The sequence below is a fragment of the Anabrus simplex genome, chromosome 1, assembly GCF_040414725.1.
Source record: "Anabrus simplex isolate iqAnaSimp1 chromosome 1, ASM4041472v1, whole genome shotgun sequence".
NCBI lineage: Eukaryota > Metazoa > Arthropoda > Insecta > Orthoptera > Tettigoniidae > Anabrus > Anabrus simplex.
In genome coordinates, this window is record NC_090265.1 from 1,187,357,323 (window position 1) to 1,187,372,603 (window position 15,281).

The window sequence follows — 15,281 nt, forward strand, 5'->3', positions numbered from 1 at the left end:
TGATCAAAAAACACAAATATAAAGCATATTTGTAATATGTCAAATCTTTTGGAAGCAAAAATATAACCACTCAACTAAGCCAACCATACCATGATGCAAAACTGAAGCACAATCAATAAGTTGAAAATAACAGGCATGTGCTTTCCATTACATTTTGCATTTCATTTTGTGGAACTTTTGAGTTGGCTTTGAGAGGTCACAATGCAGAGACCTCTGAAAACTGAGGTGTGTTCAAGACACTGAACAATTTCGTGCCCAGTATAGACATTTCTATGAAAAAGCAGGAAGCCAACCAAATCTTTAAAGGAACTTCAAAAACTATTCAAAATGAATTGTTGGACTGTATGTTAGAAGTTAGAGAGATGATAGGATGTATGTCTCTAAGCAAAAACATTTAGTTTCAATTTTTTGTTTTGAAAATAAAAGAGTGCTGTTTGAGAGGTTCTGGTTTTTAAGGAATGCAGATGCGATTTATGAACGCATTTTACATTAGGCGAATCCATTTTTCAAAGATTAATTACACAAAATGATTACACAAACTTTCAATGGAACTACTGTAATGAGTGATGAAACGGCAAGTTCAAGCAAAAAAAAAAAATCTGTATCCCTATGCCCATTTCATTCCCTGCTATGCTCATCAGTTGAACCTCATTATGGAACGAGCAGCTTTGCAGAACTAATCAGCAAGGATATTTTTCCTGAACATCTTTTCCTGCTTCTTTCCCGAGGTCTCTCAAGAGATTGTCAGCATTAGATTCAGTGGTGCCTCATAGAATTCCTAACTGTTCTTCGGTCATGTGGAATATCAATTTCAGAACTGTGAATGTTGTTTTTGAAAATGATTTGAAAGAGTGTTTCATGGAACTGGAGAAAATGTCAAATAACAACACGTCAGGGAGCTGTTGGATTGCGACATTATTTGGATGAAAAATTCCTTTACTGGATTTCATTTTTCAGCAAAATAATGCTGCCTGCGGACATTTTGTATAACCAGTTACAGTCTAGGTCAACTGATGTAATTAAAGCAAGGGAAGCTACATGACAGATCTGAGTCTACTGACCACATTTACACTGAAACTGATTCACAAGTCAGGAAGAGAAGACAACCTGAAGGCGGTCATAAAGATCCCTAGGAAGTGGGTGGCAAAATCACTGAAAATGCTGTTGTTTATTCAAGTTATTAAGTCATCATGATGCAGCAAACATGCTGACTTCTTTCAACTTCAGTATCCTTTCTACGAGTTTTCCAAAGAGGGACCTTGAAACAACCGTTCAGAATTATCCCATTCTGGAAAAGAACAGACTGAAGACAGGTATTCTATGACAGAGAATATTTAAGAAACACTAGTGTTATCCTGTAACTTGCAAGATTTTAAATATATATTTACAAAATTTGATTTACGTTGCACCAATGCAGAAAGGTCTTATGGAAACTAAGATAATTTCTCTGAGACAGCAAAGCTGTTGATGATTCTAGTAACAATGCCCACGACTCTAAAATCCTTTTACGAAACATATCGCAGGAACATCCTACATCTCAATGTTGTCAAATGAGAAGATGATGATTTCAAACGTACAGGATTTCAACACCAGAGTGATAAGACAAGTTCTACACAAGTAAGGCGCTGCATGGAATTCATATTTTGCCATTAGGTTAGTTAAACTGGTATTTTAGTTATAACATAAATATAAAATAGGGTAGCTTTTAATGTTTTGTAGCAATCTCAAAATTTTTATCACCAGCTACCACTGACCAGAATGTTATACTTAGTTCTGGAATCCTAACTAAACTGTTCCCATTTCTAGGATAGTCTGTCCAATATAAATTTTTACATATTTTTTCTTTCAGAACTAGTATCCTGTATGACTGCATTCATTCATTCAATTCATTCATAAAGGTAGTGCCTTGTCGATGCAAACATTCTCCCCTGTTATTTGCTGTCCTTTTCAGCTTCTAGTTATTGTCACATCCTAGTCTCCTTTCGATGTCTTCCAAGTACTTCTTCGTAGGCCATCCTCCTCCTTTCTTTCCCAACACTTTATCTCCAAAAATGTTAATGATGAAAGTTTTCAGAAGTTGGAATAGATCCCATGCGTGATTCATCGTTGTTATCAGCGTGAACCAGTGGACCAGATACTGCAGGTTTCAACCGCTGTTAAGAGCATTCTAGAACATGTGTGTATAGCGAGCACACACATAATCATATAAATTGTTCGGTTTCCTTTTCAAGTTAATTTCTGCAGGCTAGTTAAGATCAGAGGCCACATCAAAACAGAGGCTCAGTTAAATGCGTTCTTCAATATGATGTTGAAGAAGGAAGAATGTTACCAGAGGCTGATTAATAAGATGGAAGGAGGCCACAAACTGACAATGGACAAGTTAGAAGAAGGCTATAAGAAGATGGAAGAAAGCCTAGAGAGGATGATAAAAGGAGATAAAAGACAGTCAGAAGAAGATGGAAGAAGACGACAAGGGAAGACAGAAGAAGGCACCCAGGAGAAGACAGAAGACGGCCAAAAATAGATGGAAGGCGGCCAGAAGAAGACTGAGGACGACCAGAACATGTTTGAAGACCACCAAGAGAAGACAAAAGATGGACAGAAGAAGATGGAAGACGGCCAGAAGGAGACAGAAGATGGTCATAAAATGATGGAATACATTCAAAAGAAGACTGAAGATGTCCAGAATAAGGAGGAGGACGGCCAGAGAAAGGTCGATGAGGGTCTCCACGAGATAAAGCATGTTCTGCAGGTCGATGATATGTCCTGAAGACCCTGTCTAGAAGACTGCAAGTTCTGTTCCAGGAGGGAGGCCGACCACAAAGTTTCCTACTGAAGGACCACTGTGGAGTTGGAAGGAAATGGGGAACATGACGCCTCGATGGAAACGCAGAGGGACGGGGATTGTCACCTTCCCCTGGTCCCTCTGGCTTACCAGTCTGCAGTACACAACGCCACGGGATCTGTACCAGCGTCGACGCCGTGTAAAAGAGAGCTGCAACTTCCAGTGGATTTAGCGTTCAGCCGACATGACGACCGTCCTGCCCCGACTAATCAGTACTGCCTGTATCTGACAAGAAGACTAGACGATCTACATACCATTGTCTGGAAGAATTTGAGCATAGAGAGCGACCGAATGAAGGCACGGTACGACCAACGAGTAGAGGCCATCAGAAATCATGAGAACAACTTGGAGTGGCTGTATAACCCCACAATGGAGAGGGGCTGGTCTCTGAAGCTCCAGAGGACGGTGAAAGACCCTTACCACATTCTGATGGGAATTAAATGACGTCAGCTACTGAGTTTGACAGAGGCCAAGATGCAAGATGAAGGTGGTACATCTAGACCGATGGGCGCTATACTGACGAACAGCTGAGAAGATAAATGATCGGGACATTCAGCTCTCGAAGGGAGGAAGGGAAGATAACTGTTCGGGCAATGTTACGTGCCAGCCCTGTGGTAGCCCCTTGCAGTACTTCCTTGAAGGAGCTAGTGAGTCATATGACCAGGGAGATCCCAGCCGGCCTTTCTGTGTATAGTTGTCTTCAGTGGTTTCCCCGCGAGTTCCTGGGAGATGCAATGAGAATGTTCCATCTCTAGCCACATCGCGAACATTCTGGTACACATCACCTGAGCTATAAAAAGTAGGCTAGCTGTGGACAGTAGGTGAGTGTTGGACTTCATGGTGGAGTCAGTGTTAGAGTCACTATGGGACCCAGTGCTGGAGTCAGTGTGAGACTCAGTGTGTTGGGGTTCGGTGGCTGGGCTGAGGGCAACAGCGGTGTGAGCTGTCGCTAGTGTCTCACCGAAATCTGAATGGGGGTGGTTGTTGTAATCAACAAATATGACCAATATTAGTCCTCAATTGGTCTGTATTGACTAAGCTCATGGAAAAATGCCACAGGTAGAGGATGAATTAAAAAATTAAAACAATTAACATCTATGGTCTTGCTTGCTGTTAAAAAAATCCTGCTAGGATAAGATCTTATCCTCCACAAAGTTATGGGCTTTCTACCTCATAAGACATATTTAGAATGAGTTGTCTCATGATACATAGCTTTATTGGACAAACCGATCCTATAAAGGTTATTGTCCAAATGTAAACAGAGCGGATCAAACATTCGTGCCATACCCTTGAAATGAATGCCTGGAAGATGTTCTTCTTATTGTGAAATAAGAATTTTTTTTAATTAGAATAATAAATTTGAAACCTGATGCTGAATACCATTATGTGGAATAATGTAACCGAACTTACATAATGTACTGGGGCAGTGAATGACTTCTCGTTCTCCAGCCAGACACAAACCGACAGCAGATGTTGAAATAAGCCTGAACCGACTCGAAGCCACTAACGGATAAGAGAGGGGAATGAACTTCTGGCCTTGAAGGCTGTTAAAGAAGGGAAGGGGGCTAGTGGCTAGGGTTACTGTTATCTATCTTTTCTCTTTCTTCTATTTACATACTGATTTGCTAACATGAATGACAGATTTTCTTGACACAAGTTTTCATTTAAATTACTGTCAACATTTTGTTTCTGTGCCAAAGAAATTCCTAATTTCTCCAAGACATCCATATAATATTTCCCTTTACCTGCATAATGTATTTCATGTCTTGCTCAATATTGGTAAAGGAATGATTATTATTGTGCAGATATTCACACATGGCCAAATATCTAGCGTGTTTCATGGTGTTTGTACGTTCCTTATATCTGACCGCTATGCTTCTTCCTGATTGTCCAATATATTATTTCTTACAACGCTGACACGTTAATGTGAATGACCCTGATTGACCATATTGATTGTTTTTATTAATTTTACATGAGCCAGCAAAAATAAAATATATTATTGTTTGGTATGCTATTTCAATGTACCGGGCAAGTTGGCCGTGCAGTTAGGGGTGCGCGGCTGTGAGCTTGAATCCGGGAGATAGTGGATTCGAATTCCACTGTCGGCAGCTCTGAAGATGGTATTCCGTGGTTTCCCATTTTCACACCAGGCAAATGCTGGGGCTGTACCTTAATTAATTCCTTCCAACTCCTAGGCCTTTCCTATCCCATTGTCGCCATAAGACCTATCTGTGTCGGTGCAACGTAAAGCCACTAGCAAAAAAAAAAAAAAAAGTTATTTCAATGTTGTTTTTCTTGAAAATTTTGGACAAATCGTAAGAATACCTATTCCTATAAGTAAACACTATGTATCTTTTTTTTTTCTTTTTGTTTCTCAAGATATAACAACCATTTTGAATCTATACTAATATTATAAAGAGGAAAAATTTGTTTGTTTGTAACGAATAGACTCCAAAACTATTGAACCGATTTTAAAAATTACTTCACCTATAGAAAGCTACTTTGCAAGTGAGTAACATGGGTTGTATTTTACTTTCAAAACAATTCGAGGTGGGGGACACGGGGGAGGGGATATAAAAATAATAGGCTAACATAGGCAAAATATCGAATTTGTTGTATAAGGACGAGACAAAGCTCAATTTAATCCTCTTGACGCAAAGAACAAAACTCGGTAAGCCGTACGGGCCCGAAAACCATGTTTTAAGGCCCTAAGACCAACCATTACGGAGATATTGGCACCACACTAACCCTCCTCTAGGAATCCGATAAAGTAATGAACTGCCGTAACCATGGCAACGTCAGCTCTAGGATTCTACAGCAGCGAAATTATCTACAATAAATCACAAAAACCTAACATGTTACAGACATGGAAATTGATATTTGGAATCCCCTTTAAAAATAAAAGAAACACAAATATTCGTTTTTCAGAAAATCCACTCAAGGGGGAGGGGTGTGAAAAGAAGTGAGGAAGGAGTTGAATAATTTATGTCAGGATACATATATCTCAAAAAATGAATTACAGATTTTAAAATTGGTACATGGAATCTCCTTTAAAAATGAACACACTTTGTTGGAAAAGCCACTTAAGGGGGTGAACAGAATTAAAAAAGCGGGTGAATTTTTGAAATGAGTATCTTCTTCTATCGTTTTACCCACACCTGTGGGGTTGCGGGTGCGAACTGCGTAGCACATGTGGATTTGACTCTGTTTTACGGCTGGGTGTCCTTCCTGACGTCAACCGTATGTGTAAGGATGTAATTTATACTTCTATACTAATATTATAAAGAGGAAAAATTTGTATATTTGTTTGTAATGGATAGACTCAAAAAATACTGAATCGATTTTAAAAATTACTTCACCTATAGAAAGCTACATTGCCAGTGAGTAACATGGGCTGTATTTCATTTTCGAAACAATTCGAGGGGGGGCGACAGGGGGAGATATAAAAATATTAAAATAATAGGCTAATATAGGCGAAATCGAATTTGTCGTACAAGGACGAGACAAAGCTCATTTTAAGCCCCTTGACGCAAATAACAAAACTCAGTAAACCCTACGGGTCCGTAAACAATTTTTTTAAGGCCCTAAAACCAACCGTTGTGGAGGTGTTGGAACCACGCTACCCCTGCTCTAGGAATCGGATAAAGAAACGAACGGCCGTAACCATAGCAACGTCAGCTCCAGGATTCTACAGCAGCTAGATTATGCATGTACGTTTGGGTATAGCTGCCAGCCAAAATTGATACACATATAACTTACTATCTGGAAAAAATAAACTATTGGGTAAGACGCTCATAGCACTCCTTTGGGCGGGGATGGATAGGGAGTGAAGTATAAAAATAATAGCCCCAGAGATCTCCGTAGTACGGCGACCAGCGGTTGCCGACGGGCCTCCGTTTTTACATATTGGCTTAGGTTTCAGCATTTTGCGGAGTCTGTTACCTATAGTTTAAACTATTTTCTAGCAAATCATGGAGTAGTAGTATCACTGATGTTATTAGTGCCGATATTTTGGTCCACTTTTACGATCATTGTAACCATGAAAACAACCTATATACTGTACACAATTGTCAAGATGGTGTGCCCATGACTTCATTTCTCAACATTTATACTCAGATTCATTATATGATGTGCGACATGAGTGACAAGCCCCGAGAATTATAATTGTTGATAATTATAGTAGTTTTCATGCATCGCGTATTTCCTTGATCATTTGTAATAGTTACGAAATGTCGGATCAAACAAATACATTCAATAATATTTACATTTGTGGTACTATCTAGCGGAAGTATACTTACACTAAAGCTGCAGCTCTGTGAAGGGAGCATGTATATCTAGGTGGGAATGAAGGAAAATCATGGTAGCAAAAGATCTTGGAGGTCGACGCTAATTAAGAACTAATATTTAGAGGCCCCTATGAAGAAAAGAAGAAGAAGATACTTACACTATAATTCCAAACATGACAAATAATTTCTACGTACTTAAGTAAATACACCAGTGATATAAATATCTAATGAAGTCAGTCACACCGATAGTATGAGTAACTAAAGCCAGTTTCTGATAACCCGTACGAAGAATGGGTACTTCTGCTAGTATCAAATATACAGAAAGCCAACACAAACTAATACAGTAATTAAAAAGGATTCTGATCAGCCAGACCACACAAGAAGGGCACTTTTTATAGTTTAATCCATAGGGCGGTTAATACTCCACTATCAGGTCTTGAAAAAGAGATGGAAATAATTTATGACATAACAAAAACCAACGGTTACTCTAGAAATAATGTTCATAAAATAATAATAAAAAGATTATTAACAAGCCAAAAATGCTTCTACAAAAAAAATTAAAATGAAAATGGAACACAGACATCTCATTGCGTCTGAAAGAACTGTAAGGTGCAAACTTTCACAGATGAACTTCAAGGCTCGCAGGCCTGTCCCAAAGCCAAAATTAACTGCTGCTATGATGTCAAAAAGTCTTGCATGGGCAAAGGAGCACAAGCATTAAGATTTGGACTTCTGGAATTGGTGAGTATCATTAAAGTGTACAGTATTTGCCTACATACAGTAGTGATAAATGTATTTTCTGAGTTCCCAGGGGCATTTCTAAATCAAATTATTCAATTCTGGTATCATCACCCACAGATGCAGGACACTGTACAAACTTGTATTAACAGTTTGCCAAGTCGAATCACAGCACAGGCGGCTTGACAAAGTATCGAGATGTTTGGATTAATTCTGCTTATTGAACATTTTTAAAAAACGAAAATAATCAATATTAAAAGTACATTAACTAATATTAAATACAGAACAAAAATGACTAACACCAATGGGATCCGAACACACAATCTCCCGGTTGCTCTACCATCTCTTCAACACATACTATGTACGTATAACACGACTTAATAGGTTGAAAGTCGATTTTGATTTCAATGCGGTTGTGAAAATTCAATATTAAATCATTTGTAATGTTTGAAAAATTTAAATCCCTTCATTTAGACAGTTCAAAGTAATCTGCTTCAAGAGAGAAATGTTTCCAGCACACTGCGATTCACACACTACCCAGAAAGCGTAACACTATTCAGTTTGACTTGAGAGGGATTATGGGATTCTCCAGATTTTGGCTCCCAGCCTCAAGACTCGAACGAGAAGAGTTTATACCTCCTAAACTCGTATTATGTTAAAAATTCAAGGTGTGTCTAATAATATGTCCAGAGACTGTATATGTTAATTCCCACAAAATTCAAGCATTTCTAGCAGCAGCAGCAGAAGAAGAAGAAGAAGAAGAAGAAGAAAAATCGGACATTTTTAGAACAGTACTTCATTTGCTGAAATTTAGAAAAACACACATGTACTTTCAAAACATTGGGAAGCAAATATTCTCATCATAATTGTGTTGGAAAGTTTGGAGTCAGAATGCTAAAAATCTTATATAATAAGTAAGGAAGCAACAGATATTGTTTAGATACAAGTCTAATTCTTGCAGTGCTTCACAATGGTGATCAATGAGAATTATAGCAGTAATTCTAATCAAGCACAATTTTTTTTTTTTTTTTGTGTGTGTGTGTTAACTATCCATTTATATTTATCCATGCTTCAAGAGAGAAATGTTTCCAGCACACTGCGATTCACACACCACCCAGAAAGCGTAAAACTATTCACTTTGACTTGAGAGGGATTATAGGACTCTTCAGATTTTGGCTCCCAGCCTCAAGACCCGAACAACATTTTTCAATTTTTTACGTCATACAGACACAGGCCAGTGTTATAGCGATGATGAGATAGGATAGGGGTTACGATTAGGTAGGAAGTGGCCATAGCCTTAAGGTACAGCCTCTATTTGTCTGGTGTGAAAATGGGAAACCATAGAAAATCATCTTCAGGGCTGCCAACAGTGGAGTTCAAACCCACCATTTCCCAAATTCAAGCTAACTGCTACGTGACCCAAACCATGCAGCCAACTCGCTTGGTACGAGAAGAATTCCCATACCTAGGTAGCATAATTCTGTCGATAAAAAGGAGACTGGAAGCAATAAGGAGAAAAAAAGACACCATTACAAGAAACATTGCACCGATACCGATCACTTTTGAGTTAACCTATTATCAGAGGAGCCTAGGAGAGGCAGAAATAAACAAGTTACATAATTTTCAAGTTGTAGAAAACCTGAGATTCATACCTGTTGCCCCATATGGAAAGCGTGAAATATGTTAGAATGAGAATGATGCCAGCAGGTATGGTATGTAGCCCATACTACACAAAATCATTTATTGGGAATTTACTAGAACAGACTGAGTATTAAGGTGGATCTTTTTAAACAAGTATAAGAACAAGCCTTTATTTTGAAAGGTAATAAAAGTAAGGGGCAATATGCATATAAATCTAGTATGGACTGGAATTTAACCAGCATTATGTTCATAATTTTATATTCCACGTAGGAAAGGAACACTAAGCACAAACTTTATCCTGGAACGTACATATTATATATCATACATGCCAAAACTCATGGTGATTCGATAGGAGAAAAATAATATAAATTTAAGCTCTGACCTTCCATACAATTACTCAGTGCTGAGAGCCAATTCACAACTGTGTTACTCATGAAGTCAGTTCATCTGCCATTTCCAAGATTTCCAATATCTTTCTTTAGCAGAAACACACAAATTACCTTCTATCCCACTTAGCATTTCTATGTGTTCCTGGCAATAATAATTCCCAAGTCATCACAACTGACAGAAACAGTGAGATCTCCACGTTCATTATATCTGAGTAAATTCAACTACAATTTTGGCCATTTACAGAGATTATGTTGGATTTTCCATTTATTCTGTATACATGCAAAGCTATCAAGTAAAACAAGCTCACTACCATAGTATGATGGATATCCAGAATACATTAAAATTTCTTGCAGTTACTACTTCAAGATAACTGAAAATTCTAATCCAAACATTTGTCAACATTTACTGAAATTATGGATACCTGAAAGAGAATTAGTCCTAAGAAAAAGTGTTACTTGCAAATTGTAAAGTTTTCATACAAGGAAGGTGCATTTAAAAAATGTAAATATAGGCTACCTTAAGATCTTTAGAACATGTTTACTTCTGTACAACAAATAAAATGCAAGCTAATGTTAATACATGTTTAAGTACTGCCAACCAGGCTTGAGACAGCCAGGGTATCTAGAATTTACTGCTTTGTCATAATTGCAACGAAACATTTATATTATTTCTTTAACGCATCGAAGACCCGACGTGTACATACCATTGAAGCATAGGCTTCAGCCAACACTGTCCATGTGGTAGAAACAGCCAAAAATACGTAACATGTTAAAAATATATGACCTTGAAAACACCAATATGAATAAGCATGTCCAACTTTTAATAATATGGCATGACTGCTTTTATCGTATATGGATGTAACTGTTATGAAGGGTTCCTGGTATTCTTGTTAGCTAGCAACAGTAGCAGTAATTACTTTTATTTCATATAAGATGAAGTAATGCAAAGAAATTCAATTCTCATACTGAGTCAGCCACCTCGTTATTCTTGCGAACAAATTGGTGCCTTTCTATAACTAGTGATAGAATTATTCTGTCTTAACAACATTGCATGCTATAGTACATATGCTATTAAGATGGGAGACAAGTATCTGGACTTCAAAACTGCAATTGAGGATTTATTTTATTTATTTGTTTCACATTTTATGGCCTTCATGTCAATTATACAATCGATTTTTCGATTTTTTTCTCAGCCCAGTACTTCTTCATCCTCTCGGATCTTGATTTTCTCTCTTCGTCTGAAATCACTCTTCCCATGGTTTGTCTGCTGATCTTGGTCTGTAGTCTGGTGTCTATGTTTTTGACTGTCTTGATTCTGTGGGTCTTGTTTTTTAAATCCTCTACTGTTTTTTGTAGTTCCTTCATATCTTCTTTGATTTCTGTAATCCACTTAATATTACTCTTACTGTTCCACAATTTTTCTATTATTATCAAATGAGAATATTAAAATACGAAAATTGTCCATTAGACAAACTACCAGAAAATATGGTATCGCATGAAGATACCATCGCTGAACATCTTACAGTAGTGTCAGAAGGGCTATTTTCACCCTCAAAGTTTGATTTACACACGTTAGCAAAACACTACTTGTACTAGAGTAAAAGAATTGTGAGGGTATTCAAAACCAACTCCCAGGGTTACTGTGTCAACTAATTTTAGGCATTTTTCTACTCTACTTTTGTGTGATGGAATGTATGGACATAAATTTCAAGTAAACTTAAAAATGTATTAAAATCTTGTTAAAATAAAGATCAAAGTCTTAAAAAAACAAAACAAAGAAAATAAACACAGATACAATATTTACAATAGTAGGGTCGAAACCAGCTACGAAAGTGCGAGAGCAGTGTTATTGCATATTTCAAATGGGTGGCCGACTCGAGTCCGTTTGCTGGATTGAGTTTACCACGATTTTAAATACTTTTTGCCGTGAAATTAATAACATCAAGGAATTGCAATATTGTCTGTAATATGCTCCGGTTATATATCGTCCGTAAGTACATTCAAAGTTTACCAATAATGCTCCTTGATGAATGGAGGGTAAAAATACAAATAAAAAGTGACTGACTCAAGCCCGGTTGATGGTATGGAACATGCAACATACGAGGAAATATTGTAACACAGTAATACCTCAGTGAAATAGGCTTAAGTGTCAAAAACTAATAAAATTTGGAAAAGGAGACAAAAATGGTGGATGATCCAATTACATACCTCAAAGTATTCATTAAAAGAATATGAGCAACACAGAGACTATGCAGAGTTTGTGTTGCTAAGAAAATTAGGAAGAAAACATAACCTGCAATTCCTGTTACGTATCATCTTAAGACACCCAGGACTTGTTCAGTTGGTTTTTGAAGGAAGTGTAGGTGGTAAGAACGGTAGGGGTAGACCAAGGTATGAATATGACAAGCAGATTACAGCAGATGTAGGATGCAATAGTTACGCAGAAATGAAAAGGTTAGCACAGGATAGGGTGGCGTGGAGAGCTGCATCAAACCAGTCTATGGACTGATGACTCAAACAACAACAACTGAACAGAAGAATATACTTTGATATATATCTACTAACAGGGTTAGTACATTCTGTATGCTAAATTTAAGTGCAATGCATTGCTACTTTAGTGATCGTATTAGTTTGTATAAAACTAAATAACAGCGCAATCTCACTGTGCAAAACTGGCCAGCATTTGGGAGCAACTGCATGCTAGGTAACCCAGGCAGCATTATGTTTACATACCAATAAATCTACAGACACCAATTTCTCAAGTGTAACCTTCATCAATGCCGACAAAACATTCCATCTTACAACTCTGAGCACAAGAGCGGCCAAAATATACAGCCTGTCTCAAGGATAATTCACTGAGCAGCGCAACTCGTACAGGTCTCACCATATCCAACCTCTTCCCCGAAGGCCAATCTGCTATCAGAATGATGAGGAAGGGGACTTGCAAACAGAATGATCATTTAAAGTAATAATTTTTTTAAGTAGTCTATTTATAGCTCATCACTAAAGCTTGTTTTCTTTTCATTGTGTGTGTATAATACTCACAATTATACCAAACTGACAAGCACAATGCATGTTCTCACAAAACAGATGTTACCAAATGAACCTGGTAAGTAATCTGAATCTATACAATGACTCCATGGTAGAGTTGCAAATTTAATGCAGTAGAAAGAGATCTTCCTTATTCCTTGAAAATATTACTTTCTTCTCTTAGCCTTCTGTTTAATGCGCTTGTTCTTTCCAGGCCTCTGCTTCATTTTGTTCTTCTGGAAATGTTCCTTCTTGGGCCTCCTGTATTCTGACACATCTGAGGTGCTTGCTTTAGTGTTCGACTTCAATCCACGCTTCTTTCCACCAAATCCAAATTTCTTTTCCTTGTAGTTACGCTTCAACTGAGCCCTGTAATACAGAGAGAAAAGTGCAGCAATCTAATAATGAGTTCACAATTTTGTAACTCTGAGGTAGACTTGAAAACATTACTGAAAAAACAATTCATACAGAGTCAAAAGCAAGGTCAACTGAATACAACAGTAAAAATGTTATTTATTTATTCTAAACTGATTTGAAATAAGTTATCATCATTAGCTAATTCAACTATTGCACTTAACAAAGCTGTGTTTGTGTCTTGTAAGAGAAACATATTTACTTTATAAATTTGAAAAATTATGCTGGACAAGGAAAATGTGATGGTAGGAAGCCACAGACAAAGACAAACATATAAACACAACAGGACAAGGTCAAACACCACATATCTTTATGTATAGGCATCTCAACTTAAATGGTGCTCTCTTTTCAATCACAGTTTTTCTAGATCTATTTCTCCAAAGGCTGAGAAGAAAATAATCAGTCAATGACAGGATCTCCAGGTAAGAGAGTAGACTGTACAGCCAACAACTCTACAATGAGTGAGAGATTAGCAATTCAGTTTCCTAAAGGAACCCATCTCAACAGGATGATGACTCCAAGGGGGAGGATGACGAAATGAAATTGAAAACCATTTGTTTCTCCAAGAGAGGGGCAGCTGCAAAAGGAATCAGGCTCCATTTTAGGATAGTTCAACAAAAGTTTGTTAGATGGTATAAAATACTTTTAACACATTGAAGACCGGCCCTGGAGATCTCCATATCACTGCGGCCAGCGGTTGTGGATGGGGCGCCGGAAATCTCCGTTTTTATGTACTGGCTTACTTTTCAGCTTGTTGTGCTGTCTGTTATCTAGAGTGTGAACTATTTGCCATCATGTCATGGAGTAGTAGGATCATTTAAGGTTAGTGCTGATATTTTTGTCTACTTTTACGATCAATGTAACCATGAAAACAACCTATACACACAGGTGATCTTACGCCTAGATACAATTGTCAAGATGATGCACCCATGGCAATGTGCTTTGTGTGAGGTCGAAGTATTTCAACATCTATACACAGATTCATTACCTATCTGATGTGCCAGGTGATCCTGACAGCCCCACTGTGGTCTGAAACCACACTGGTTTTCATCCAACTTCCTCTCAACCACTGATTGCACCCTCCCTTGTTGATAAAAAAAAAGTGTTCAATGCGCATTAGAAAGTAATTTTGTCGCTGCAAGGTGAGTCTCGTATAATCTGTGACTTAGAACTGACTTCTTCTTGTACAAAAATCTAATTTCGTCTCTTAACCAAATTTTGTTAGTTTTATTATGAGTTTTGATAGTTTGTGGTGAAATCTGATGTTTCTTTTTATTACTTCTGAGAAAATTTGGTGTTAAGTCAAATAAAATACATCGTTTCAGGAAATCAATATCTTTGTGTAACTTGGCTATTTTTTACTTCATGCCTAGATATTGAAAGGCTTTTTGTTTTGCTTGGTAAGCTACATCATCATGGGTTATAAATTTCATTTTCAGTTCCGTATTGAACTGAGATCATAAATATAATTAGTTATAAAATATTTTATTCCATCTATTCATTACTATACATTATTTGCAATGCCTATGCTTATACCATAATGCATTGCTAGGTACTAGTTTCAAACTCAATTTAGGTCATCATCAGCCTAAAATAATTACACTTTTCTATTGGATGTCCTGGAACATTACCCTCTTACAGCGTAATAAAAACTAATAGAGTAAACTATATGTACATTGTGATAACATTCATTATAAAATGTGGTTGAATACATGAATGAAATTAAAATAGATCGTGATGCCAATGATTAGATAAAAACTTTTAAAGTACAAAATAGTGCCTATGAATGTTCAGATTGTTCTGGTGAGTTCTATGGATATTACACTTTCTTATAAAACTGTGGATCAACTGTACATTACATCAGTATTATGATGATGACAGGATATTACGTAGACATTGAGTATTGCGCAAATATAAAAGCATAAGAGATTTTCATAG

General features: G+C 37.3%; 1 protein-coding gene across 1 annotated transcript in view; it reads right to left on the minus strand.

Moving 5' to 3' along the window:
• Positions 1-9,633: 9,633 nt before the first annotated feature.
• The window catches only part of LOC136858176 (probable rRNA-processing protein EBP2 homolog), a 102,631-nt gene continuing 96,983 nt past the window's right edge, over positions 9,634-15,281 (minus strand). Inside the window, exon 6 of the mRNA XM_067137533.2 lies at positions 9,634-13,298. Coding sequence (XP_066993634.1) covers positions 13,097-13,298 — 202 coding nt within the window. The 3' untranslated portion in view covers positions 9,634-13,096. The remainder of the gene's footprint in view (positions 13,299-15,281) is intronic.